The following is a 25,426-nucleotide window of genomic DNA, read 5'->3' as shown; positions in this document are numbered from 1 at the left end:
CTGATAAGGTTCCCGTGAAAGATTACCAATTACAGCAAACCAGGCTTTAAGCAATAAGACTTTATTCCGTTGGTATCTAACAAAAATCTGAGGTACAGTACAGAAGTGTGGCTAAAAAAAAAATCTCCAAATTGTATTTTGATTTGTTGATGTTGGTTAAATAACCAAGTTTGAGATTACCGTAAAGCAAAATACATATGCATTCCACTACTCCTTTTCATCTTCAGGAAAACATGGAGACTTTCATGTACCCACGTACAGCATGTTATTTTCAGGAGGATCTAAGCACCATTTCACTACTGCCAAGCCGTCATCTCCTGTTGGTAACTCCACCAGCCCTCCCCCTCACTTGAATGGCCAGAACACTCGTCCCCTTGCACAGAAGAGTTCAGGCATCGGCACCGCAACAGCCTGCCTCCTCCTGTTCCTACTCAAGTGCTTGAAGTCTGACCCCAGCATACCCAATTAAATCCGATCCCTAAACCAGAAGGCAGGGTACTACTTTTACAGCACCAAGGAGTAGCACAAGGCACAGTACTTTGCTCTGATATTCACCTTTAATTTAAGGGAATGTCAATTAAGGCTGATTATCAACACATTGTAGCCTCCCAGCACTGGTTATAGAGTGCTCATAAAATTGGATAATTATTTCCCATGTTCATGTCCAGTTTAGATAAAACCAGTTCTCATCTGAGTCAAGAAACATTGCAAATCAGGTATTAGTGATCACTTCTTGCTGCTGGACTGCTCGCTCCTGCATCACTGCTCATTCTGCTGCCCCTCTGTAACGGCAGACACTCCTCCTTGGCCCTTGTTGACATCGCTGATGCATGCCCACAGTCCATCTACTGATTCTTTCCACAGCGTGACCTCGAAAACAGAGCATGAAGAAATTTCAGCCTTAACACATTCTCAGTTTCTCGTTTCCTTGTAATGATCACATCACTAGTTTGGTGATGGGCTACAACTACAGAAGTCAGGCATCGCAGGGTTGTCTAAATTATCAACTATTTACTGCTGTATACTAAACTATCCACTGATAAAGGGGAAGAGGGAGAAGGAGGAAGAGGGAGAGAGTAAAATCTGGTGGTAGTATCCTACAAAATGAAATTAAGTCTGCATTTCCAGTCTCCATTAAGGACTAAGAATGCACTGCGAGCAGTTTGCCAGGGGTTACGGTCTTTCCTCCCCTTTTGGTAATTCAGAAGAAAAAACAAACAAAAACCAAAACAACACTCTTGCAGCAAAGCAGCATCTTTAACAGTCTTGATTCAAACAACAGAAGTGAGAATACCCTATCTCATCCCAGCTCTTCTGAAAATATGACATGCAAGAGTAAAAGCTGAGGCAGCAGTACTCACTTTATTGTCTCCTCCGGACACTGCAAGAATGTTTGCAGTAATGGACCAACTCACATGCCAGACAACATCATTGAACTTGTGCAGCAGTTTTGGTGACCATGAATTTCCAGAGGCATCATCACACGTCCAGATAAACACTCTGCCATCCTATAAAAGGAACAACGCTGAGTTGGTTGGACCACTAGTTTTAACAGAAAAACCAACTTGTTTACATTTCCGACTATGACTGTACTTGCAAGTCACAGCTCTAGATGTGTTTACATCGATTTTTACTCAACACAGCGAAGGGGCTTTGTTCTTACTACAGACAAAGGCAAGGTGTAAGTACAGCTCTGATGAGGAACACTGCACACAAGAGACGACTTGCAAACACCAGAGGAATACTCTCAAAATACATATATATCTGCTGGTATTTTCCTTTCCAATCTCCTGACAGCAATTTGGCCGCTTACTGAGTCGCCCTCTTGCTATAAAATCAAGCAGTTCCAGAATCCCTATTAGCAGAGCAAAAACACTAGAGTCAACATGAAGCGTGAGGACATCAGAGCTGACAACGATTAAGAATGCAAGTTACTAGGAAACAGTATTTTTCGCTAGAAGTGCAGTGAACTTGGTCTAGAGACATTAAAATACAACTTCAGTTTGAAGCCCTTCCTTATAGTGAGCCCCTTCTGCTCACACTTTTCGAACCAGAAGGTAGTACTTGGCACAGCGCCACACCCACACAAACCTTTGTCCAGAAATACTTCCGCTGGGCCTCTGAGTTTGATGGGAACGGGACTCAAAGGCTTTCAAGCACAGGCCCGGATACAGAAGAGGATTACCAAGAGGACCTGTTACAACAGTTCTACCTTTACTATCCCTTTACTTCCTTCCCCTTTTCTCTTGTAAATGGGAAAGGCGGCAATGAGAGCCTGCCCCTGTCACTCCGATGGAAGCCTCACCTGTGAACAGCTAGCAATGGTACTTGTAGGCAAACCTATGGATGGAGCCCAGGCTACGTCTCGAACCCAGTCACTGTGAGCCTCCAGCTTCTGCTCTTCTTTCCACTGACCATCTTCTTCTCTGAAAATACATTTATACAGTTACAAGGGTGGCGGCAGCAGCATACATTTCCGGCATACAGGCATACTTTCCGGCTCTTGTTCCGGAAGACAGTTTTTGTAGCTTTCAGACTCCTGGTTCATCCAAACAATACAAAGCACAAGCGTTTCCTACTCTTCTCCAAAAAGCTCTATGGCTTACACAAAATCCCTTCTAGAGGGCAGAACGCAGCACAGGAGAAGAGTAACTGGACTTCAGTTACTGTGCAGAGATCTGCTATTGTCCAAATAACAAATGTAACCAACGGTGATTAAAAAGCCACTTTTCAATATTAAGCAGGTCTGACATGAATTGCTGTAACTATTTGGAAGTCACCAAGTTGCTTCTATTTTTGAAGTACTTCTCTAAAAAGTGTAATTTAAAATGAAAGCATAGAGGTGCCAGCAGGGATGTTCAGAGACTATAAAGAAGAACACATTTTAAAGGTTCTGAAGACTGGCAACCGAGCACTTACTTCCAGATCTTCACAAGGTTGTCACAGCCACCAGATGCAAATCTTTTGATGTAGTTTGGTTTTTGACCAGATGGTTGTTCTATAAGGCTGCCTGGTACAACAGCAGGAGCCCAGCTAACTGCGTTACATCCAATCTAGTTAAGGGAAAAAAAAATGTCATTACTAAAAGTTGCTTGCTCTAAATAAATAGAAAGTTGCTGAGGGGGCAAAGGACACCTAGCATACTGTCTATTTTGGGGTGGGAGGAGGAGAAATAAGCCCTGTTTAGGAAACTAGGATTCTTGTGCAATGCTGGATGGACACTGGATGAATAAGAATTCCAGATACAGTCTAGTCTCAACAGGGCATTTACTCAGGAAGTCTTAGGTAGCTAAGTAACTGTTTTATGGGCAAATATCATTTAGATACGTAAACAGTGGAGACAGATTAAAAAATGGAAATATGCAAGACACATTCAGTTGCTAAGATTTAGGAATGCAGCAAAATGAATCTGTGGGTCCACAGCCCAATTTCCTGCGATTGCAAGCCACTGTCATTAATGGCTTAGATACTTATCAAGGTTCGCTTAAGCAAAAATCCCCACTACTCGGGGAAAACACAAGTCCTGCAGTTTTTCCAGCTTTAGTTTATTCACAGCCAGATTGCAGGACGTGTTCTTAGTATCAAAGCCATTTTCACAACAGCACTAATGTTTAATAAAGGCATATTAGCAGTGCTGTTTAATGGCTTTCATGGGTCTTTTCTACTTTATTTTACTTACTACAAGGCATACCTTCCTACACTGGATTTATTTAAAACAAGTTATTTTTGATTTTGGAAAATGTTTCACATTATTTCATTGTATTTCAGTATTTATCCAGTCTACACATTATCTGTAGCTCCAAGAACTCTGAACTGTTCCAAAGATGCAGACTTACAGTATGTGCGTTGCTGATCTTTTTGACTTCCCATTGCCCGTCACCTGTGTAGCTCAACAACGAAATGGCTCCGTCAGAGCTCCCGCAGGCCAGTATCAATCCATAGTCATGTGGCGCCCAGCAGACGGAGTTCACTGAGGGGTGAGACAGACTGGGTTGTTACACAGTGACTAACTAAGACTAACTAACCAAATCACCGACTACTATTAGTGAATAATGGAAAACTGCCTCTATTTTTGGCCCCATTTTAGGAGGAGACCACCAATGCGGCACTTTTAATGAGATAAAAAACTCTCCCTATCCTCTGCAAGAGTATCACTGACTCTAGAGCAAAATCTGACAGCCTAGCATAGCACTGGAAGTCTAGTTTTGTAACAAAACAAAGGCGTGTATCAAAGAAAAAGCCCTTTTCTCATTTTTAATCCAGGCCTAGCCTCAGAAGCATGGATCAAAAGCGTTCTAGTCAATGCCTTTGAGGATAACACTCAACAGCAAGACTCGTCTCTCTTTCCCTTCTCTGGTGGCCAGTATCAGTGTCGCTGGGCTTTGGAATACTAAGAAATGTGTAGACTTCTTAAGTTTGCCTGTAGGAAGACTGATCATTTCAACAAGACAGTCTCTCTTGGAAAACAAAACAGAGCATACTAAAACTCAGCTTCTTCCTTCCTTCCCATAGTGCATGCAGTACTGCCTCAACAATTCAGTACCCTGTCTTGTTTATCTGAAACTAATTTATTTGTAAAACAACTCCTGTGCAAACGCTGTATGAATCAAGACGGCTTATCCTGCAGTATGCCACTACATGACTGTTTCCCCCATGCTGAGTAGACTTACTGTCTCTCCATTAATTTACCAGCCTGTCTGAAAGAGGCTTTCTTCCTTAACAACGATGGATTTATTCCAACCTGAACCCCCCCCTCGTAATCCCAGTTTCACATCCCAGCTCCGGACACCACGTACCTGACGAGTCGTGCCCCGTGTACTCGTATGTCTTTTCCCAAGTGCCATTTTCTTCCTTCCAGATAATAACCTTCCTGTCATAGGAACAGGAAGCCAAGATATTTCCATACATAGGATGAGCCCAGGCAACTTGCCACACTGGACCTTCATGCCTGCAAGAAACAGCATTATTTGGGAAAAGCTGAGAGAAACCCATTCCAGTTGTGGCTATTTTACAGCCATCGTATCGTAAACTGGTGCTCTGCACGTAACTGAGACAGTGACACAAAGAATATGAGTAACGCCAAGATGAAAAATAGCACGTAGGACTGCAGGCAAAGCCATTACCATGGAAAACAATTCCAACCATTTATCCTTATGTTAGCAATTAGGATGGTGAGCTTACTTCTAGAAAATTATAAGTCTGAAGTTGGCAATGAATTAGAAAGCCGACTGTACTTTTAACCGGCTCTCTGTCCCCTCTCACAGCTCCGAACAGTTATTTAGCAACAACCAGCCACAGGAAGAACTACCCCGGAGGAATTTACCGTGCATCCTATGCTACCGAAAGGGAAAATGACAAACTGCTACAGACTTCTGCTTCCACTTCTTTTTAAGACACTTTACCCTCTTAGGTCCGCAATGAGGATTTGCCCTCCGTTCCGAACATCAAAGATTTTTACGGATCTGTCTGAAGAGCAGGTCGCCAACCGAGTGCCGTAGTAATCCATCTGAGCATCGTGCTGTAAGGCAACGAGAGAGGTGCTGTCAGCACACCTAACTCCTGCTTTCTTAACAAGTATTATTACATTTTAAAAGTAGCTCTAAGAATTGTGAAAAGATCGCCAAGTCTCAGCATGACAGGTTAAGAAGCATAGTTTTTAAACAATCTACATAAAACGCACAAGTCCTTTTTTCCCCAGTCGCTGTTCTCCGTACACAGACGTTGTGCGGTCAGGGCACAGGGGGTGCAGCGGTGACACACAGCACTCCAGGAGAGGACAGGGACGTGGTGCCTCTGGCCGTAACGCCTTCACCAAGTAATGTATCTTTGTTTCTAATTAAGTAATGTTGGTGTAAAAATACTGAACTCTTTTATTTAGGTTTGAAACTTCACGTTTTAAGAGCAGTCCTTGCGTTTACAAATCGCTTTGAAATCTTCCCTCCCACGCACACGCGTGCACCCGCTCCCAGGTGCGTCTGGGCGCAGGGAAATCAGTTCCAGCTCCTGACGCTGTGCTCCGTCCGGTACGCGCCTCTATTTGGTTCCACACGAACACGGGCATGAAGATTTTAAGCGCTGAAGTATTTCTCCTTCCCCCGGTAGCTCCGTTCCCCTGCCCACGCGCAGCAAGGCAGCGCCACAGGGCGCGCAGAGGCCGCCCCGCGCCCCGCACCCCGCGCCCCGCACCCCGCGCCCCGGCGCGGAGCAGAAGGCGCCGCCGGCAGCCCCGCCGGGACCCGCCTCAGCGCCCTCGGCGGCGCCGGGCCGCGCTTCCCGGCGGCCAAACGCAGCAGCCCCGCGCGCTTACGATCATGTCCTCGTGAGACGTGTCCACGGTGTTGATCACGGAGACCTGCGGGGGGAAGGCGGACGCTCAGCCGCGGGCCGGGGCTGGGCGGCGCCCGGGCTGCCCTCAACGGCGGCCCGGGGCTCGGGGCCCGGGGCTCGGCTCGGCTCCGCGCGGGGCCCGGGACCCGGCCGCCCCCGGCAGCCCGCAGAGGCCGCGGCCCGGCCCAGCCCCAGAGCTGCCGCTCGCCCCGCCGCCCTCCCGCCCGGCCCTCCCCACCCGGCCCCCAGCCTCGGCCCAGTGCTACCATGGCGGCGGCGGCAAGCGGCAGAGGCGCAGCAGGCGGCCCGCCCGGCGGCCGCGCAGCTCCGACGTGGCACAGCGCCCCGCCCCGCGCCCGGGCCCCGCCCCTCGCCCGGGCCCCGCCCCTCGCCCGGGCCCCGCCCCGCGCCCGGGCCCCGCCCCGCGCCCGGGCCCCGCCCCGCGCCCGAGCCCCGCCCCGCGCCCGGGCCCCGCCCCGCGCCCGGGCCCCGCCCCGCGCCCGAGCCCCGCCCCGCGCCCGGGCCCCGCCCCGCGCCCGGGCCCCGCCCCGCGCCCGGGCCCCGCCCCGCCCCGCGCCGGGGCCGCGCCGTGCTCGCTCCCGCGAGCGGGCACGGGCAGGGCCCCGCGGGACATGGCGCGGGTACGGCCGGGCGCGGCGCTGCCGGACCCTGGCGCTGCCGGTAACGGCGGGTAACGGCGGGCACGGCCCCGCGAGCGCCCGTCCCGTGCCGTGCCGTGCCCCGGCCGTGCCGCCCCGCTCGGCTCCACCCCGCTCGGCTCCGCTCCGCCTGCAGGGGCCGCCCGAGGCCCGGGGCCCGGGGCCGCTCCCGGCCGCCGCCGGTGCCGTCCCGCCGGCAGCGCCGCGGGGGGGCGAGGCCGAGCGGGCAGCGGGGGTCGCGGCGCGGCCCGGGCCCGGCGCCATTTCCCGCGCGGCCGCCGCCATGTGCAGCGCCTCGTACCACATCTCCGGGCTGCTGGAGAAGATGGCCTCCAGCGACAAGGACTTCAGGTGCGGGGGCACGAGCCCTCACGGCCGGCCGCGGCTCCGGACCCGCTCGTCCCGCGGGCCGGGAGCGCCGCAGCCGCGGGGGTGAAACGGGGCCCGGGGCCGCCGCCACGGGGCCCGGGGCGGTGCCGGTGCGGGGCCCGGGGCCCGGGTGCTGCCGGCGCCGCGTTGGGGCTGTTCTGGGAAGGGGCGGCCGGCCGCCGGCACGCCTCCCCGGCGGGACCAGCGCTCCGGCTGCTGCCCGTGTTCGTGACGGTGGGAGAAGGAGGGGCGCCTCCTGGGGCCGGGGGCTCTGGGGCCGGGATGCGCTCCGGGTGGCCCGTTAGAATTAACGGCTGCGGAACGCTTCGCCCGCCGGCCGAGCGCGCCCTCGGCGTCAGCCTGGAAGGCACCGCGTGTGCCGCAGGTGGTGCTTTGAGGTCTCTGAAGGAGATCGGCGACGTCCTCAGAGGCAGCTGGTGCGCTCCCGGTACCGCACGCGGTGCTTCTCGGAGAAGCCGGCGGCGCGGTGCCTGCAGTCAGCGTTCCGGACCAGGAGCGCCCCGTTACAGAGGTGTTCGGGCCCGGCCCCTGCCGCACACGGGGACGTGCGGCCCGTTACCGGCCTCCCGGCACAGCACCGCGCCCCTCGCACGCACGGCTCCGGCGGCAGCTCCCGAGGGCGCGGGGGCAGGCGGCAGCGGGGGGGAAGCGGGACGTGGTGCTGCGCCAGGCGCTGCTCGGCCCCTGCCCGTAGTTGGTCATGCTCGTCTCGTGCTGACGCTGAACCCAGCGCAGCCCAGGAGCTCCTGCAGAGGCAGAAATACATGGCGTGCTGTTAACGTTACAGGTCAGAATCTCGGTTTTTGTCATTTTGGGTTTCTGGCGGGTTAATACCACAGAAGCCCCTCGTTCCAGATGTGCTCAGCTGCTACTCCAGAAAAGGCTTGTTGTACGCTGAAGTTAGCCTCGTACACTAGGGCAGCATTTGCTCTGAGATGCTGAATGAATTACGTCAACGATTGATTTAAAATGGATGTGTCACCTGGTAAATGAGGGGGAAGAGCTGCTCTTTGGTTCCTCTTAGACATCCATCCCTGTGCCGAGGCTGACGTCAGAACAGCTAATATACGATAACCGTGCTTACGTCTCTCAGAACCTCGGACTTCTGTGCCAGCACCTTTTACATTTCCTTTCTCCTAGAAAAACAGATACCTAACCAGAACTTCTCAATATCCGTTTTGACTTTGTCCCTGTTAGAAAACTATATTGACTAAGAGCCAGCTGAGATTTTGTTTTTAATTCTAAGCTGGAACGATAGATACTTGCTTGGTTCTGCTCATGGGAGAAGAAAGTGCAATCAGAAATGTTCATTTGTTCATTGCCATGCGAAGGAGATTCGTCTGTGGCTGTATATCAGCTGATCCACTTTTCCTATGTTCTTTCAGGTTTATGGCCACCAATGACCTGATGATGGAACTGCAGAAAGATTCTATAAAACTAGATGAAGACAGTGAGAAAAAAGTTGTGAAAATGCTTTTGAAATTGCTGGAGGACAAAAATGGGGAAGTACAGAACCTCGCTGTGAAGTGGTAAGAGCCTTGGCATCAACTACCGTGTTCCTTGGCAATAATAAAGCCGTCACAGACTCCAGAGTGTGTTGGAGCGTAGCCTCGTCCTGCAGCGTTGGCACCTTGCTCCAGCCTCCCGTTGAAGGGGCTTCCCCTCTCTGTGCTTGCAGGCACAGCAGTTTCTTTCTCTGTCAGGATTCAGAAAGGGTGAACGTACAGATACCTTTGTACAGGCAGCAGGCAACTTTGGAAGTCGTTCAGCGTTCGTATTATGAATCTTACCATTTTGAAAATATTATGAGTTTGAGTAAGGTTTTATTTCTTCAGAGACAAGCTCAGCCTAAAATACTGGACATCAAGCTCCCCTCCTTTTCTGGGCTTTGAGATCCAATGCTGAATTTCCCAGTGGTCCTGTCTTTGTTAGAGATGGTACTAAACTGATGACGTGTAGCCCTTCAGAAATGGCAGTCGTTGAATTACAGGTCCAAATCCTGTCCTTCAAGAGCATTTTCATTAAAGTTTATAATGCACTGCTTGGTTTTTTGTTTGTTTGTTTGTTTTTTTCCTGTTTTGACTCGAAGTGTAGTCTGTGCTTTGCTTTGGACCATTTGAATATATTTTTTCAACCCAAATGAAAAAGGCAGGAGGTTCCATTATTAATGAGTCGTCTGGTGAAGTGATCCTACTGCTGACATGTTCTTTCCTGTCTCTTTCCCCCAGCATGTCTAAATGGGAGTGTTCATTCTAGAAATGAAATTGAATGGGTCAGTTCACGCACAGGGCTCCAGAAAGGTGGGCCATTTAAAGACAACTTTGGGTTCCTGTATTTTTTCCAACTTTGGATCTTAGTCGTATTCCCTTTTTTTCAGTCATATGCTACTTCTGTCCCTGTACTTTCCCTGTGACCTTTGGCTCTTTCTTTTTGATTCTGACTGTCCTGACTTTTTCCCCAGCTTTCTTGGCCTTCTTCATGTCTCTACCAGCTTTGGGTTTGTTTCTTTTGTTTTTTAAAAGAAAACTGTTGGGCACTAAATGAAAGATAAATTTATTTGCCTATTTATCTGTGGTTGCATCAGGAATACGTCCATATTCATCTAGAATGTGATCATTAGAAAGTAAACATCAAAATGAAACCAGGTATATTTCCTTTTTATACCTAAGGAAGTGCTTATAACAGTAATGTGCAGTTAGTTATACCCAGCCGGGTGGCAAGGATCTCGAAGGAGGAGAAATGTGACATTCTGAAGGACACTGGCAGTTGATTTTATTGTGTAAAACTGAGTTCTTATTTCTTCAGAGGAAATCTGAAATCACACTTCGCATCCAGTAAATTGACAAATTTGAAATCCATATGAAAACCTGACTCTAGTTCTGCGTTTTGTCTTGTTTCCGTTGAGATGAGTTCCTCAGCTTCTCTGTGCTTTCAGGGTCCCCGTCTGTAAAACAGTTCTCTTCTGGTCTGTACTTAGAGGTATAAAGTTGAACACCATTTGCGCTTGCACAAAGTGCTATTATTAAGTTCTTATTTTCTAATTACCGTATCTCAGAGAAGCTACTCGGCCTCTAAAAAGCTATTACTGTCCTGATTTGTCAATTTAAGAATAGCCTCACACGAAGCAGGCTGTGTTCGCGTGCTCTGGGAAGCGCTGTGCACGTGGTGCTGGCCAAGCACTGAGGTGGTAATGGTGGTGTGCCCGCAGGGGGACAGCCACCTGTGCATAGGTGTTCCCTACAGTTTGCATTACTGTGGTTATGCCAGAAAGGAGAGAGAAAGAGAAGTCAAAATGCATTTTTGTTCAAGGATTCTATAAACTGCGTTCTGGCCCTAAGCGCTGTAACGGGCTAGCACCGTGTCTTCTCGTACAAGCTCTTAAGACAGTGGGAATCATCGAGGCTGATGCTCTGTCAGCGTTGTTCAGCTCTCACGGAAGTCAGGGGCTTTTATCGCTGACGGTGACAGAAGCAGAACCCGTCTTGTGTGTAAACTTCAGTGAGAGGAGGGTATGTAGGAAGCTTGCGTGCCCCTCTGTCTCTTTTGGGACCATAGCCTGTTGGTAGCCTTTTGTTACGAGTTGTATGGACACGTAGCATGGGTCAGTCCCCAGGGAACAGGGGTTGTGCCCTAGGATGAGGCAGCATACAGAGCCAAAAACTCGAGTCCCACTTTTCTGTGCAGTGTGTTAAAAAAAAAAAAAAAATGGAAAAGCAAAACTCCAAAAAGGCAGATTAATCCTTTCCTTCACTCTGTTTTCCATCTTAACCTGGCTGTGTGGACAGCATACTGGGGGGGGGGGGGGGGGGGGAGTGAAACCTTCATGAACAGGTTATCTAAATATATTTTTGCGCTGGAACAGGAGCACGATGGGATTTCTAAAACTAGAAATGGTTGTACTGCACGTGAATCACCGGGAGCTGTTCGATTCCTCTGTGTTTTCTGAAACTGAAGGAAGGGATGTGCATTGTACGTCCTTGTGTACATTGTACAGGATATCAGTGCTCAGTGCAGGTGTTACGGGAATATTTGCACTTGGGACTGAGATGCCCTTAAGGAAGAGTGTGCCCGAGCATCCCTTTTGTTGGTGGAAGCAGCCTTCTTCCTGCTCGTTCTGACTGGCTTCTCCTCCTGCAGTCTGGGCCCGCTGGTTGGCAAGGTGAAGGAGTACCAGGTGGAAACCATCGTGGACACGCTGTGTACGAACATGTTGTCAGACAAGGAGCAGCTGCGGGACATCTCCAGCATCGGGCTGAAAACGGTCATCTCCGAGCTGCCACCAGCTTCCACAGGTAAGACGTCTGTCCCTGCTTGTCAGACCGAGGCGGTAGGGAGCCCCAGCCTTTGGGAAACAGGAAAGCGGGTAGTTCAGAGCCTAAAAGTTACAGATCCCTTATTCACCTGCTGGAGGACGAGAAATACCATAAGGAGGAAGGACAGCAGAAGTTGAGTTAGAAATGTGATTAAAGATTGGATGAAATGAAGACTCTTGAACTGGTCCCCCGTAGGATGCTTATGTCTGAAACCACATCTGAGTTCCTGGAGAAAATCATTTTTGTTCACGGCAATCGTAAAGCACGCAGTGTGTCAGGATGCTGCTGCTCAGGCAGCCTGGCAGGGCTGTTTGGTCTCGCCATCAGCAGTGCCAGCACTGCACCACCTCCTGTCTGCAGCCCTGCAGGACCAGGCTTTCTGGCCGCCACAGCTGCCCTGTCTGCTTCTCCTGCATTTGGAACTAAGTATTCCAAAAATCCAGCAGCATTTCAGGAGATACCCAAGGCTTCCAAAGAGTTAAGTTTCTTCTGCAGCCATCTCATGTATCTGTGGCTGTGGCAGTGCTGCTGGCCTGCTTTAGGAGTTGGGAGGAGAATGAGAATTAGTGTGCAAATACTTGCTGAGCTCCTCTCTCAGATTTTGCAAAATGTTAAGCTCTTGAGAGGCGTCTTTTCAGAAGTCTTTATTTAACACACGTCACATGAACTGAAACTGTTGCAGGGTAGCGACAGATAAATCATCTCCTTAAGGGTTGGGATTGACACAGTGTGGGTAGAAGGCAGCAAAAGCAGTATCGGTTTGCTGCAAAATAGAGGGTTGGACATCTCCCTCTGTGCTTTCTTCACCTAATTTGTTGCTTTTTTATTGTTTGTTTGTAAATGTAGGAAGGGTTGAATGGTTCTTAACAGCATAAAAACTTCTTTTTAACTGACAGTGGGGAAAAATCTCTCTCTTGCAGGCTCCACCATGACAGCGAATGTATGCAAAAAGATCACAGCCCAGCTGACAGGAGCCATTGGCAAGCAGGAGGATATATCTGTGCAGTTGGAGGCTCTTGACATCCTGTCAGATATGTTGAGCAGGTACCAAAGGATTTCCTTTGGCAGCTGTGTACGGCAGGGGGCTGCTCTGTATGTGTTTGCTTTTGATTTCTATATTTCCCTAATCTTACTATGAGGACTTAAAACTAAAGGATTTGGGTTGCCTGCTACAGGGGAATGTCTCAGCAGAGCAGATTCCTCAGCAGGGATGAGAGACAACATTTTGAGCCCTACTGTGCTTGGGAATAGTATTAGTGGTGGTGAGGGATCCCACAGAGGCTCAGTTTAAGTTTAAGCAAGTGTAAGGAGGGAGAGGGCAAACCAGGGAAGTTTATTTTAGCCCTGTGATCTGATTGCACATGCATTTTTTTTCCTGGCTGCCTCTCTCTCCTGTTATATAAGTAAGAGTGGCAGTGTCATATGTCAGCTGCATGCAGAAAATTATTGACAAACTCCCAGGTCACCCAGAAGGGCACAGCCAAAATCAAAATACGCCATGATGAATGCAAATAACCTCTCCCTGCGTTGTACAGAACACCAAAACCACCCTTTTCCTCTCCCTCCTGCTGTATGAAATCTTCATGGCTGAAGGGTTTTTTTTACATTTTTTGCTGGCAAGGAATCTTTTCCTCTGATACATTGACTTTCAACTTCTGTCTTGTTCTGTTGCTTGCAGGCTAGGGGGAACTCTCTACTCCTTCCATTCTTCCATCCTGAGCTGCCTGCTTCCTCAGCTGACAAGCCCCAGGCTGGCTGTACGTAAAAGGGCCATCGTTGCCTTGGGTCATCTTGTCTTGACCTGCAGTGGGAACATCTTCTCAGAGCTCACAGAGCATCTCCTCGCTGAGCTGAAGAAGAATGAGTCTACCTCAACTACCAGGACATACATTCAGTGTATCGCTGGCATCAGTAGGCAGGCTGGACACCGCATAGGTAGGACAAGTAGCTTGAAATGATACTGGGAAATGTGCACATATTTTAGAGCAGCTCTTTTTTTTAATGGTAAAAGAAGTGTGTTCGCTCTGTTCCTGATGTGTTAGTGGGTTGTGCTTTGTGATTCCCTCCGTGGTTCTGATCTGGCTTTGACCTCCACTTATAAGGGAGGAGACACCAAAGTAACTCTGTGGCTGCCCTTCTGTAGTGGATTTCATCCCAAGGTCTTCAGCACTTTCCTGGTCTGAATTAATACCTCTGTGAATTAGGTCAGTGGATTCATCCCGCTTTAAATAAGAGGCTAAATGGAAGGCAGCATATTTGATTACTTGTCTAAAAGATCTGCCAGAACCAGCATTCAGCCCTAGAAGATTTCTAGGCACGGCTCTTTCCATGACTGAAATGCCAACAAAGAACTGAAGAGAGTGAGCAGGGGTCACCTGCTAAAAATCTCTTTAAGGCTGTTTTTCGGTGGGCTGCTGGTTCCTTTCCCCAGGGATCCAGAGGAGGAATGCTCTGCCAGGCACGTGAAGGAAGTGGCAGATGGCTGAGCTGTTGGCAGCTTGGATACGTGACCGCTGGAATGTATTTTACTGCTGCTTACTTTGTCTTTCCCAGGAGAACATCTGGAGAAGATAATTCCTCTGATTGTTCAGTACTGTAACGTGGAAGATGATGAGTTGAGAGAGTACTGCTTCCAGGCCTTCGAGTCTTTTGTAAGAAGGTGTGTGCCCTTGAGGAACAACCGTGCACCGTCCTGTGCATCGGTGTCCTCCTGGTGTAAATATCTGTACTTCCAGCATCCAGGGCTGAGTGCCTGTGTTCCTGTGGGGAAGGAGTTCACAAGTGAAATCTCTTCTTTACATGCAGAGTTGGACATGAGTTACGAGCCGTTTTACTTCAACACGCGCGAGCATGTTTCTGTATTGGTTTTGCAGGAGTGGGACAAGTTTTCCTTGTCCTTGGGGGATTCCTCAGGAAGAGGGAATTGCCTCATTCCTGGTGTGTGGAGGGAGTGGGAGGCAGGAAAGGGGCTCAACTAGAGGAGCTGCTGAGCTGCAGCTTTCCTGATGTTTGGTCAAAAGTTCAGGGCTTGTGTTGGAGAAGGAGCCCTTCAGAGCTCCTGAGGTTTCCTCCCATGAAGGGAGGACTGAACCAGGTGGTGAAGGCTATATGTTTTTCCCCTTATAGAAATTATTGCATCCTTCCCAGGAGAATGTGGCCTTGCTTTGTGCACAGTGAGAAAGAGCAGCTCTGCTTTAACTCATGTTAGCAAAATGCTTAAATAGCCCATGAAACATTTTGGGATCCTTTTGAGATGGATTGTGTTATTTGGATATTTAAAACTGCTTATTATTTGATCTATTAACTCTTAGGATTTTTATTTGTCGTGATAGGTGCCCAAAGGAAATTGACCCCCACATCCCTAATGTGATGGGGTTATGTCTGAAGTACATCACCTTTGACCCAAACTACAACTATGATAATGAAGAGGAGGAAGAGGAAGAGAGGATGGAAACTGAAAATGGGGAGGATGAAGAGCAAGGTGCCTGCTTGTGAGGATGACTGTGCTCAGCAGAACACTGGTTAACATTTCCCCCCTTCCTGCGTGCTGTCCCCTTCTCTGATGTTTCTTTTAAGATCTGTGTCAAGACAGTTGTGTTGAATGGGTTATTTCAGCTTACCAGTGGTAACAACATAGCTGTATGTGCAAAGTTCCAACAACAATTCTGAACTTGTTAGTTTTATTTTTTGCTGCTAAGCACCTCGGATCTCTGCCTGCCTTAGGGAACGGGGAAAGCACTGAAAACAGTGCTCTGAACTAGCTTAGTGCAGAGCTAGGTGAAGGGAGCATTGCCTTTCCTGTCCCTGCTGACTGTAGCAGTCTCTTAGAGCTTGCACAGCAAGCAGCCAGGTTTGACGCCTGGCAATCCCGAGGAGCAGCTGCTCTGCCGTCCTGACCGCTGGAAGCGCTCCCTCGTGCCCTGCAAGGTGTCAGCGCTGCTTGCAGCCTGCCCGGCAGACCTCGGGCTGCTGCTCCAGGCAGCTGGTGGGACCTGCAGGGGTTGTTCTTCAAAGGGAGGTGTGAACTCTGTCCTTCTTGAATGCTCTCTGGTTCTGAGCTTCCGCTGCTGGCACCAAGTGCTCGGTTCAGCTGTAGCCCTGGTTCCTGTCTGTCCTGATAGCTGAGCTCTAGTAGGTTTAGGCACACGCGAGGGAGATGTCTCCTTACTGCGTTCCTAACAAAATGGTGTTTCTTGAAAAGAAAGATGTTAGAGGCAGATCTAAAAATTGGAGCTAACAGCTGCGCACTCTGCAGGTTTCTTACTGTATCTACTGGGGTGCTACGCAGTATTATTACCTTTTCTAACCAGCCAGCCAGCATTTGTTGCTTACTTGAGTTCCAAAAGGCATTGGATATCTTTGGTGTGGTCTCACTTACTTACAAGACCAGACAAACTCCTGTTTTCCCTGATCACAGGGGAGGTCAGGCAAGCATTCCTTGCTCCCAGGCTGTTGCAGCCGACACCCCTGCCAGGTTTTGTCACAACCATGGTGGTTTGTCAGCGTGGAGCTTTTACTTGGTTTCTGGGTTGCTTCCTCTTGTCTCTGCATCTGCTAGGCTGCTTTCAGTACATGCATGCTGTTTGTGAAAACAACGGCCAGCCAAAGCTGGACTTCGCAGTCACCTGGAGGCTACAGAAGCTATGCTCCTTGTGAGAATGGTTGCTTCTTTTTTTTTTTTTTTCTTCAGGAAGAGATACAGAGATATTTGCAATTTCGATCTAACAGTTTCAGTGCAACCTAACTCAGCCTACAAATATTTTAGCCACAGAATTATGTTTTTACTATAAGGTAACTATTTTGTACTACTTTGCAGCAGAAAAAAGCAAAGCTACAATCCTGAACCCTTGAAAGTGTCACCCTTAGAAACATGTTAGTCATCAGTGAAAGCACTCTGATACTGTCTTAAAAGGGGTCTTTTGTTTATTTTCAGACTCTGTTTAGTTTGAGGTGGCTGTCAAGATCTGGTGAGATGAGAGGTCTGTGTTTAAAGCCTGTTGGCTGTAGAGAGCATTTCATAATGTTGCTTTTTATGGCTGTATGAAGTGTGACAGCTAAGAGCAAAAGTTAGTTGTTTACTTTCATACTAATTGGGGTACGATCTTGGCTGTCTTCCTGGAGAGTGTGTTAAATGTTCTGCCAATAACATTGTAAATTGTTATGCTGTTTTGTGCCATTCAGGGATTGCTAAGACAAATATTTACGTATTTCTGGCTTTAAAAATGTGGGAACCTTGTTCTTCCTTCAGAACAAAAGCCTTGATGCCTGAGCCGAAGTGGCTTCACCAGTGAGTGTAGTAGTATTAAGGTTTGCTCTTTGTCAGCTCTTAGTTGGAACAGAAGAACCTGACATCAGCATAGGGCAGTCCCGAGGCGTACTTGCTGTCTGTAATGACGTTTGTATGGACAGGCTGTTCTGGACAATTCCATGTTCCCAGATAAGTGTGAGTTACTGGTATCTGTTTGTCGGGTAGCTGGAGAGGGAAGCTCGGAGGCATCAAGTGACCCTCTAGCTCTGATTTTCTCCTCATGGTGCATCCTGTTTTCCCTTGTGTTCTTTCCAGAAAGTGATGATGAGTACAGCGATGATGATGACATCAGTTGGAAAGTCCGCAGGGCTGCAGCGAAGTGCCTGGAGGCCATTGTCAGCAGCAGGCACGATCTCCTTCAGGATTTCTACAAAACTCTTTCCCCAGTTTTGATAAGCAGATTCAAGGAGAGGGAGGAGAATGTCAAAGCTGACATCTTCAGTGCTTATATCGCCTTGCTGAAACAAACACTGCCCATCCAGAGCTGGCGGCATGCTTCAGATGCCTCTGGCAAAGACGATGTTCCCCTGACGATGCTTCAGAACCAGGTGTGTGAGGAGATGGTGGGCTGCATTAAATCAGAAAGCAATAAAGAGAAGTAGATACCGTGCCACTGATGAGTATGCCTAGTGGGTAAATTGATGAGTATGCCTAGTGGGTAAATTGATGAGTATGCCTAGTGGGTAAATTGATGAGTATGCCTAGTGGGTAAATTGGAGAACACAGCTGAGGGAGCCCTTTGGCACGCAACTAGGGGGAACCAGATCCCAAGGGTTAACAGTTCATGTTTTTTCCCACCCTTCCTGGGGAGAGTGCATTGAGCCAGTGCAGGAGCACTGAGGTATAATCTCCATTATCCCCCCTGGGTAGCCTCTGACACATTTGCAGGCTGTATGACACATTAATCTTGGGGTAAAACGATGATCTGATTGTATTTATTTAATCTTCTTTGTTAGGGGATAACACCAACTTCATGATTCAGTTTGTAGAATGTGGAAGAGTAGAATAAAGTCCCTCCAGCTCATTAGTTCGCGTATCTCTTGTTCACATGAACTGTCTTGTAATCTTTCCCTAGTCCGTTCTCCTCTAACGAGCAATTGCATTGTTTCTTGCTGTCTCTTGTCAGTTCTGTTGCTGTGCCTTTAGTGCCTCTGGCTCAGCTGAGCAAGCTGCTTTGGCAGCATAGCTCTGTGCCCTGGAAGCTGGATGACCGATGTGTTTCTTTCTGGTTTGCTTTTCCAAATTGCAGGTCCCCAACATCGTCAAGGCCTTGCATAAGCAGCTTAAAGAAAAGAGCATCAAGTCAAGACAGGGTTGTTTCAGCCTGCTGACAGAACTGGCCAATGTTCTTCCTGGTTGCCTGGCAGATCACATCCCTGCACTAGTGCCTGGTAAAGCTCATCTGTGGTCTGCGGGTGGAAGAGCGGGGTTGGTTCCGTTAGGTCATAGTATAACCTGTATTCTTCTTACGTGCATGTTTTATTTCTCAGTATTGTCTCTGTTCAGTTTCAAGGCATACACATGAAGTTCTGCTCCTTGTTGATACACTCAACAGTTTCCAGATCAATTCTTGTTTCTGTCGACTGCTGACAGACAGGATGTTAAGTTCACTTCCACAGTCCCCAGAAGAGAGACCTTTAGGAGGGCCTGTTCCAGCCTCCTTTGAAAGTAGCTGGAATTACACTGCTAGCATGCTGAAATCAGTAACACATGACATTTTCTTTTACAAAATAGAGCGGCGTTAAAAAAATACATATTGACTGAAGCTTTTATGTGTACCCCCACATTTTCCACAGAGCTTTCCTTTCCCGTAGATTCATGAAGCAACCCAGGCTGCTGGAAGGCTTACAATACTGAGGTTTTGTCTTGGCTTTGGAGTGTCTGTATTAGTAAACATACCAAATGTCTCCTGTGATTGTTCCTGGGCACAAGCCACGCACCTCTCTCATGAATTAATAGATTGCAAAAAGCATTCAAACCAAGAGTCAAGCATAACTTCTGGGATGGCAAACAGTGCTGTTGTAAATGTTTCTGATTAAGTCTTTATGGAAACATAAATGTGTGCCATAGAAAATGGACTTGGAAGTACGTCACTTCTACAGAGGCAGTCAATCTATTGAACCAGAGAAATGTAAAAGTCCCTGCTGCTTTTTTTTCCTTAAAAAAAAAGAAAACAAAAAACAAACAAACCACTTCCCACAGAAGAGTAAAGGAAATAAACGTGAAAGGACATTACGGCTGTATGGAGTGCCTGTTGAGGTTAGATTTTCCCAGTCTTAATTTCATGCCACTTTTCTGCTGCTTATTTGTACCTTACTAACAACCCCTCCCCATCTCAGCCCAGGATAACTTTTCTAATTGAATTTTAAATAGTTGTGTAGCCAGCTATCCATGGCTGCTACAAATAATATTTATATCTGAATTGCCACTTCCCTGAAAGCAAAAGGACTGTAAGGATAGTAGCTCTCTTTAACGGTACATATCTTCTGTGTGAGCAGAGGAAAGAAAGAAAACAGACTCCAGCTGTGTTCATTTTCTGTTTGTTTGTTTATTTGTTTTGATTAAGAACACTTAGTGAAATAAGGCAGCATTCTTTCTTGTCTCTTCTGCACAGGTATTGTTTTCTCATTGGCTGATAAATCCAGCTCCTCCAACATGAGAATTGATACGCTATCTTTCCTTCACGTTCTTCTTTGCAACCACCAGCCAGAGGTATTTCATCCTCATATCAAAAGCCTGTTACCTCCAGTTGTGAGCTGTATTGGAGACTCCTTCTATAAGATCACTTCGGAGGCTCTGCTGGTTACTCAGCAACTTGTGAAAGTTATCAGGCCTTTGGGCAAGTCTTGCACTTTTGATGCCAAGCCATATGTGAAGGACCTTTTCCCTGGTACTCTGAAACGACTGAAGGCAGCTGACATTGACCAGGAGGTGAAGGAGCGTGCTATCTCATGCATGGGACAAATCATTTACAATCTGGGAGATTATTTAAGCACTGATCTCCAGCCAACTTTGAAGATATTTTTGGAGAGGCTCAAAAATGAAATCACCCGATTGACAACAGTCAAAGCATTAACCCTAATTGCCAGTTCTCCACTTAAAATAGACTTGAGACCTATTTTAGGGGACGGTTTCCCCATTTTAGCTTCCTTCTTGAGAAAGAATCAACGTGCCTTGAAACTGAGCACTCTGACTGCTCTGGATATCCTGGTGAAGAACTACAGTGACAGCCTCAAGCCTGCCATGATAGAGTCTGTGCTAACGGAGCTCCCTGCTTTAATTAGTGAGAACGACATGCATGTTTCCCAGGTGGCAATCACATTCCTTACTACTTTAGCTAAAGTTTATCCGTCCTGCATCTCTAAGATCAGTGGTTCCATTCTTACTGAAATCTTTCAGCTTGTTCATTCACCTTTGCTTCAAGGAGGGGCTCTGAACGCTATCATAGACTTCTTCCAGGCTCTGGTGCTGACAAAGACGGCCGCCATGGGCTACTCGGAGCTGATGAAGCAGCTGACTGCACCTATTTACTCCTCGGGTTCAGCTGGGGCGTCAGTGTCGTTACACAAGCAGGCGTATTACTCTGTTGCGAAGTGTGTGGCGGCCCTTTCCTCAGCCTGCCCCAAAGAAGCCCCTGGGATACTGAACCAGTTTATCCAGGATGTAAAAAGCCCCAAATCCAGCTCTGCTGTAAAAGTGCTAGCCTTCCTTTCCCTGGCAGAGATGGGGCGCACGATGAACCTTAGTGCTCAGAAAGAGCTCAAAACGGTCATCCTGGAGGCATTCACTTCTCCCAGCGAAGAGGTGAAATCTGCGGCTTCCTACGCGTTGGGGAACATCAGCGTTGGAAATCTTAAGGAGTATCTTCCCTTCATGCTGAAAGAGATTGGAAGCCAGCCCAAGAGACAGTACCTCCTGCTGCACTCTCTAAAAGAAGTCATCAGCTCCTCTCCAGCCGATGGCCTCAAACCATACGTGGAGGATATTTGGGCTCTGCTTTTCAAGCATTGTGAGTGCACAGAAGAAGGGACGCGCAACGTGGTGGCTGAATGCTTGGGGAAGCTGACTCTGGTGAATCCTTCTGAGCTGCTGCCCCGGTTGAAAAAACAGCTGTCATCAGGTAGTGTTACGATGAGCACTGCTGAGAGTAGGGAAATACTTTTTTTTTGCTGGAAGGTGCTTCTGTAAGCTGCTGGTGGGTACAACAAGGAGCAAAGCCAGTCTGTAGAGGCGAGAAGGAAGTGAGGGATCTTTGCGAGGGAGGTCAAAGGGAACACTGGGTTGCATGGGATGCAGGAGGGTGTTAGCAACAGGGACTGCACATGAAGATTGTGCTGGGACGGGTTTTAAATAGAGGTTAAGACAAATCTTATGTTTTCAGTGTGCTTGTAATGAGACTCAGAGCAGAGTATGTGCTACAAAGTTACAGCAATGATTTTGCCTCTTGACCTGTCAGTGTCTTTGTCTTTCCATGTTCATCACAGGCTCTCCACACGCCCGGAGCACAGTGGTAACTGCAGTAAAATTCACAATTGCAGATCAGCCTCAGCCTATTGATGCTCTCCTGAAAAGCTGCATAGGTAGGCTAGTACAAATCACAGTGTAATCTGGCAACAGATACTGCTTTTGTTTAGCAGCTTAGGGATTTTTCACATCTATCTGAACCTCGTCTAATCCAGTTAATTTTCATCTGTGTTTCTCTGCTTTTGGCATTCAGGAGGAGGACACTCGTGGATCCTTGTTAAATGCTCTTGGGCATGTTCCATTGGTGACATTTTCAGGGAGCATAAGTTCACCCCACTTTCAAACATGATTCCAGCATTGTGCGGACAAGGATCTCGTAAAATGTAACCTACGTTAAAATGGCCTTATAGCTAGGGAGCCTGCGTCTTGGATCCGTTGTATAAAACTGGGCCTTCTATTTCAGAGAAGTCTAATCTGAGCAAGTTAGATCTGGGCAAGAAAGAAAGAACACCTTCCGTGAATACTGAAGCTTCTGGTTTGACTTTAGGATGAGGTCTGTCGTAGCTAGAATCATGCTGGTTGTTTTTATGCCCAAATGCAGAAAAGTCGTGATTCTTTCCTTTACTATATCCCAAATGAAAGCATCTCTAATGCCTTTATTAGACTGTGCCCCTAGAGTTATTTGGCATAGATGCGTCACATCCAGGCTCCATCAAAAATACGTTGTGGTGGTTTTGGGTGAGTTGCGAGTGCTTCTTCTAAAACTCTGCAGCAGGACTAACTGGTATGTTCGTATCCCCCAGGGGACTTCTTGAAAACTCTTGAGGATTCAGACCTGAATGTTCGACGCGTGGCTTTAGCCATGTTTAATTCTGCTGCTCACAACAAACCTTCTTTAATACGAGAATTACTAAATGCAGTTCTCCCCAGCCTGTATAGCGAAACAAAGGTCAGAAGAGAGCTTATCCGTGAGGTATGTCGTTAGTTTGGCTTGAGAGCAATACGGCAGCGACTTGGTGCACGTGAAGCTGAGATGGAGCTGTCACGCTGCTGTTAGGTTACAGCTGTATTTTTTTTCTTGTTTAAGGTAGAAATGGGGCCATTCAAGCACACAGTGGACGATGGCCTTGACGTGAGGAAAGCTGCTTTTGAATGCATGTATACGCTGCTGGAAAGTTGTCTTGACCGGCTGGATATCTATGAGTATCTGAACCATGTGGAGGATGGACTGAAGGATCACTATGACATTCGGGTGGGTAGATGCTTTGCCAGAACTGCTGGAGGACAGTGAAGTAGATGATGTTAGTTCTTGGGAACCAGGGCCTAAATTGAGCTGATGTGTCACCATGGCATAGAGTGTGCCTGCCACATCTGCTAGAGCTTTCTTCTGAATGTTTTCCAGCCCTAGTTTGACTGTCGTGGCCTTGAAAATACAACCGTACTGTAGCTGGCTTTACAGGAAATCTACCCAAGTCTAGAATATCGTCAATTGTCATTTACTTAGCGCAGCCAGTGATACTATACAAAAAAAAATTAATATATATATTGTTGATGGTCTCATATAGGAAGCACTGTATCCTTCTCATTCTATTTACCTCCACTTAAGGAGGTGCAGCAGTGGCACAATCCCCGTGGTGAATGCATCTGTTTCTCTCAAAAGCTCTCAGCACTCTGCAGACACCGGAGAGGAGGACAGCTGGGACCAGAGTCTAACTGGTTACTGCTGTGCACTGGCTGCTAACAGGTGCATTTCTAGTAGCGCCCAAAATCTTGTTAAAACCCCTTACCCAAGTGCAAAGCAAACCACTCCAGCAGAGGTGCCATGGAAGCAGCAGGCAGCATGGCACCACAGGTCAGGCAGATGCACGTTCACTGCTGTGTCGGGGACTGGAGGGCGTAGTGAAGCAGCTCCTCTTTTCCCTCCTCTCTCTAGATGCTGACTTTCATCATGCTGGCTCGGCTGTCCACACTCTGTCCTAATGCAGTCCTGCAAAGGCTCGAGCGACTGATTGAACCACTGCGAGCAACGTGCTCCACAAAGGTAAGAGCAAAGAGAGCGTGACACACGAGGGGTGGGTTCTGTGCTGTTACTCTGTCACTGCTTCCGAGCAACCTGCTCCCCACGTTCCTTCGGTCAGAAAACGCATGTCCCTGCGCCTGCTGGTGTGTTTGATTTTGTGCCTGTATCATCTGTTCTAAATCCCAGCTAAAAATGGTGCTTTTGTTTTCTAGGTAAAAGCTGGTTCAGTGAAACAGGAGTTTGAAAAGCAGGATGAACTGAAGAGATCAGCGATGAGAGCAGTGGCTGCTCTCCTGACCATCCCCGAAGTAGAGAAAAGTCCAGCAATGGCTGAATTTTCATCTCAAATCAGATCCAATCCTGAAATGGCATCACTTTTTGAAAGTATTCAGAAAGATTCTGCTTCTCTGCCCACCACAGAATCGATGGACACAAGCTAAGGTGTTGCTTGTCTGCTCCATCACCTTCCTGTCCTCACCGCGCGTTAACCCAACCGATACACCACAGGGGGCTGAGAATGTCAGCTTTCTGCAGCAGCCCCCTGGAAGTCATCGAGTGCTGACAGGAGAAAATAGCTGAAAGCATGGGACATCTTGCTGAATTTCAAAATGTGGGAGATCAAGGGAAGCATGTCCCTGTGGAGGGGAGGGAGTGGAAGACACCTACGTTGTCTTCAGCAAGCTTTTAGAGGGCTTATGAAGCAACCTGAATTCAGACTGGTTCCATGAAAAATGGAAACCGCTTCCCAAAGTATTTCCCTACTGCAGTACAGAGAGAAATAAAGCCTCTTTTTTTTTTTTTTAAACCACTGCATATGCACTTTTTACCCCCCAGTTGCCTGAAGAATGTATTTGTATTGTTTCACTAAATAAGAAGGCTGAAAACTAGATGTCTTTAATTGGTGAGCATCAAGCGCAGCTAGGGCCTGTTTGAGCAAGAGGCAGGAGGTTTGCATTAGCCGAGCTGCAGTTGCTCATCACGCCGTAGCTTTCCCACACAGGGCTAAATTTGTAAAATGTGTTCTGATAGTTAAATATTTCTGCAGTGTTTTGGTGATACGAAACTACCTTGCTTATGGTTTCCTGGTTTTAACTGTAAAATACCTCACTGAGCTGTCTTCCAAAAAGAGACGACTTGATTGTATTACAACAATAAATCACCCACTAAGCTTTTCTTTGCTTGAAACACTGACCTCTTCCCCCCGTGGAGCAGCTCGGTGTTTCTCTCAAGTGACAGCCACCAAAGCACCGATCTGCTGTGGACTCTGGTCATGAAATTACACGGCGGCATTCGCAGCAAAGTTCACAAAAGTATTCTAGCATCGCAGAAGAGCTCCAGGTCAGCCGCCAGGTTCCAGAACATACAGCAGCTCTGCCATCATTTGAAAGCCTTCTCTAAAGTGGCTGTTTTGTTCAAATGTAGCTTTGCACAGGGAAAAAGCTTTAAGAAACAGGAAGGATGTAACAGCAAATTAGAGAACGAGACTACCATGACACACTTCTGGTAGCCGTGGAGTTGGAATAAGCTTTCCTTTCTCCATTTCTGACAGCGGGTGATTTGAGAAATATTTATAGTGCAGTGTGAAAGAGCATCCGTTCTGTTTGAGTGGTACCCGAAAATAAAAATATAGCTGTGGAGCTGTGTGCATGCCTGAATTTGTTAGCCATCATAATGACACTACATTCCTACTGGGTCTACCGGGAGCCTAAAGAACAAGGAAAAAAGAATTAGGTGCCTTTTCCTTAGGCTCTACTAGGAATTCAGTTCCTTCCCCTTAGGCATGCTCCGAAAGGGGATCTGGCCCCAGTCCACCTGAAGCACAAGTACCCAAACGGAAGCAAACACCTTAACCAAAGCAAGAGCTGCAGAGTGCACTGCTGCCACCCTACTGTCAGACGGGCACCAGCCGGGGGTGCAGGCAGGGCCGCAGCCCTGCTGGCCAAGC

The 25,426-nt window shown here is 48.0% G+C and overlaps 2 protein-coding genes across 5 annotated transcripts; one reads left to right on the top strand and one right to left on the bottom strand.

The window, feature by feature from the left end:
- Positions 1 to 45: 45 nt before the first annotated feature.
- Positions 46 to 7,508, bottom strand: SEC13 (SEC13 homolog, nuclear pore and COPII coat complex component). 2 transcript variants are annotated; one of them, XM_080605549.1, is made up of 9 exons: positions 7,288 to 7,508; positions 6,308 to 6,352; positions 5,403 to 5,518; positions 4,797 to 4,948; positions 3,837 to 3,970; positions 2,920 to 3,053; positions 2,306 to 2,426; positions 1,362 to 1,508; positions 46 to 870 (listed from the first exon to the last, which is right to left on the bottom strand). In XM_080605549.1, exons 2-9 carry the CDS (start codon positions 6,311 to 6,313, stop codon positions 760 to 762), a joined length of 921 nt encoding a protein of 306 aa, XP_080461675.1. In that variant the 5' UTR covers positions 6,314 to 6,352; positions 7,288 to 7,508; the 3' UTR covers positions 46 to 759. The 2 variants fall into 2 exon arrangements, with proteins under 2 accessions (XP_080461675.1, XP_080461676.1); XM_080605550.1 differs by lacking the exon at positions 7,288 to 7,508 and adding an exon at positions 6,594 to 6,709.
- LOC308200217 (cullin-associated NEDD8-dissociated protein 1-like) lies at positions 6,922 to 25,118 on the top strand. Of its 3 annotated transcripts, none has more exons than XR_013955335.1 (15): positions 6,922 to 7,337; positions 8,762 to 8,905; positions 11,514 to 11,668; positions 12,610 to 12,733; positions 13,368 to 13,624; positions 14,243 to 14,348; positions 15,022 to 15,170; positions 17,253 to 17,545; positions 18,247 to 18,388; positions 19,612 to 21,117; positions 21,482 to 21,577; positions 22,265 to 22,434; positions 22,553 to 22,713; positions 23,395 to 23,502; positions 23,694 to 25,118. XR_013955335.1 is itself a non-coding variant. In XM_080605542.1 (15 exons), the coding sequence occupies exons 1-15, from the start codon at positions 7,270 to 7,272 to the stop codon at positions 23,919 to 23,921; spliced, it is 3,711 nt and encodes a 1,236-aa protein (XP_080461668.1). In that variant the 5' UTR covers positions 6,924 to 7,269; the 3' UTR covers positions 23,922 to 25,118. The 3 variants fall into 3 exon arrangements, 2 of the variants coding, with proteins under 2 accessions (XP_080461668.1, XP_080461669.1); XM_080605542.1 differs by having other exon boundaries at positions 6,924 to 7,337; positions 22,549 to 22,713; XM_080605543.1 differs by lacking the exon at positions 6,922 to 7,337 and adding an exon at positions 9,605 to 9,676 and having other exon boundaries at positions 8,765 to 8,905; positions 22,549 to 22,713.
- Positions 25,119 to 25,426: the final 308 nt, after the last annotated feature.

Source organism: Anser brachyrhynchus (assembly GCF_964034855.1).
Source record: "Anser brachyrhynchus genome assembly, chromosome: 10".
Taxonomy (NCBI): domain Eukaryota; kingdom Metazoa; phylum Chordata; class Aves; order Anseriformes; family Anatidae; genus Anser; species Anser brachyrhynchus.
This window is presented reverse-complemented; position numbering and strand designations above follow the sequence as displayed.

Excerpts from the sequence above, each read along its gene's own strand:
- SEC13 (XM_080605550.1), bottom strand. Across the intron at positions 3,971-4,796 it reads CACGGGGCACGACTCGTCAG|TGAACTCCGTCTGCTGGGCG; the intron begins GTACGTGGTGTC and ends CTCACCCCTCAG. Across the intron at positions 1,509-2,305 it reads CCATTGCTAGCTGTTCACAG|GATGGCAGAGTGTTTATCTG; the intron begins GTGAGGCTTCCA and ends TTCCTTTTATAG.
- LOC308200217 (XM_080605542.1), top strand. The coding sequence starts at position 7,270 with ATGTGCAGCGCCTCGTACCACATCTCCGGGCTGCTGGAGAAGATGGCC. Across the intron at positions 17,546-18,246 it reads TGACGATGCTTCAGAACCAG|GTCCCCAACATCGTCAAGGC; the intron begins GTGTGTGAGGAG and ends TCCAAATTGCAG. Across the intron at positions 22,435-22,548 it reads GAAGAGAGCTTATCCGTGAG|GTAGAAATGGGGCCATTCAA; the intron begins GTATGTCGTTAG and ends TTCTTGTTTAAG.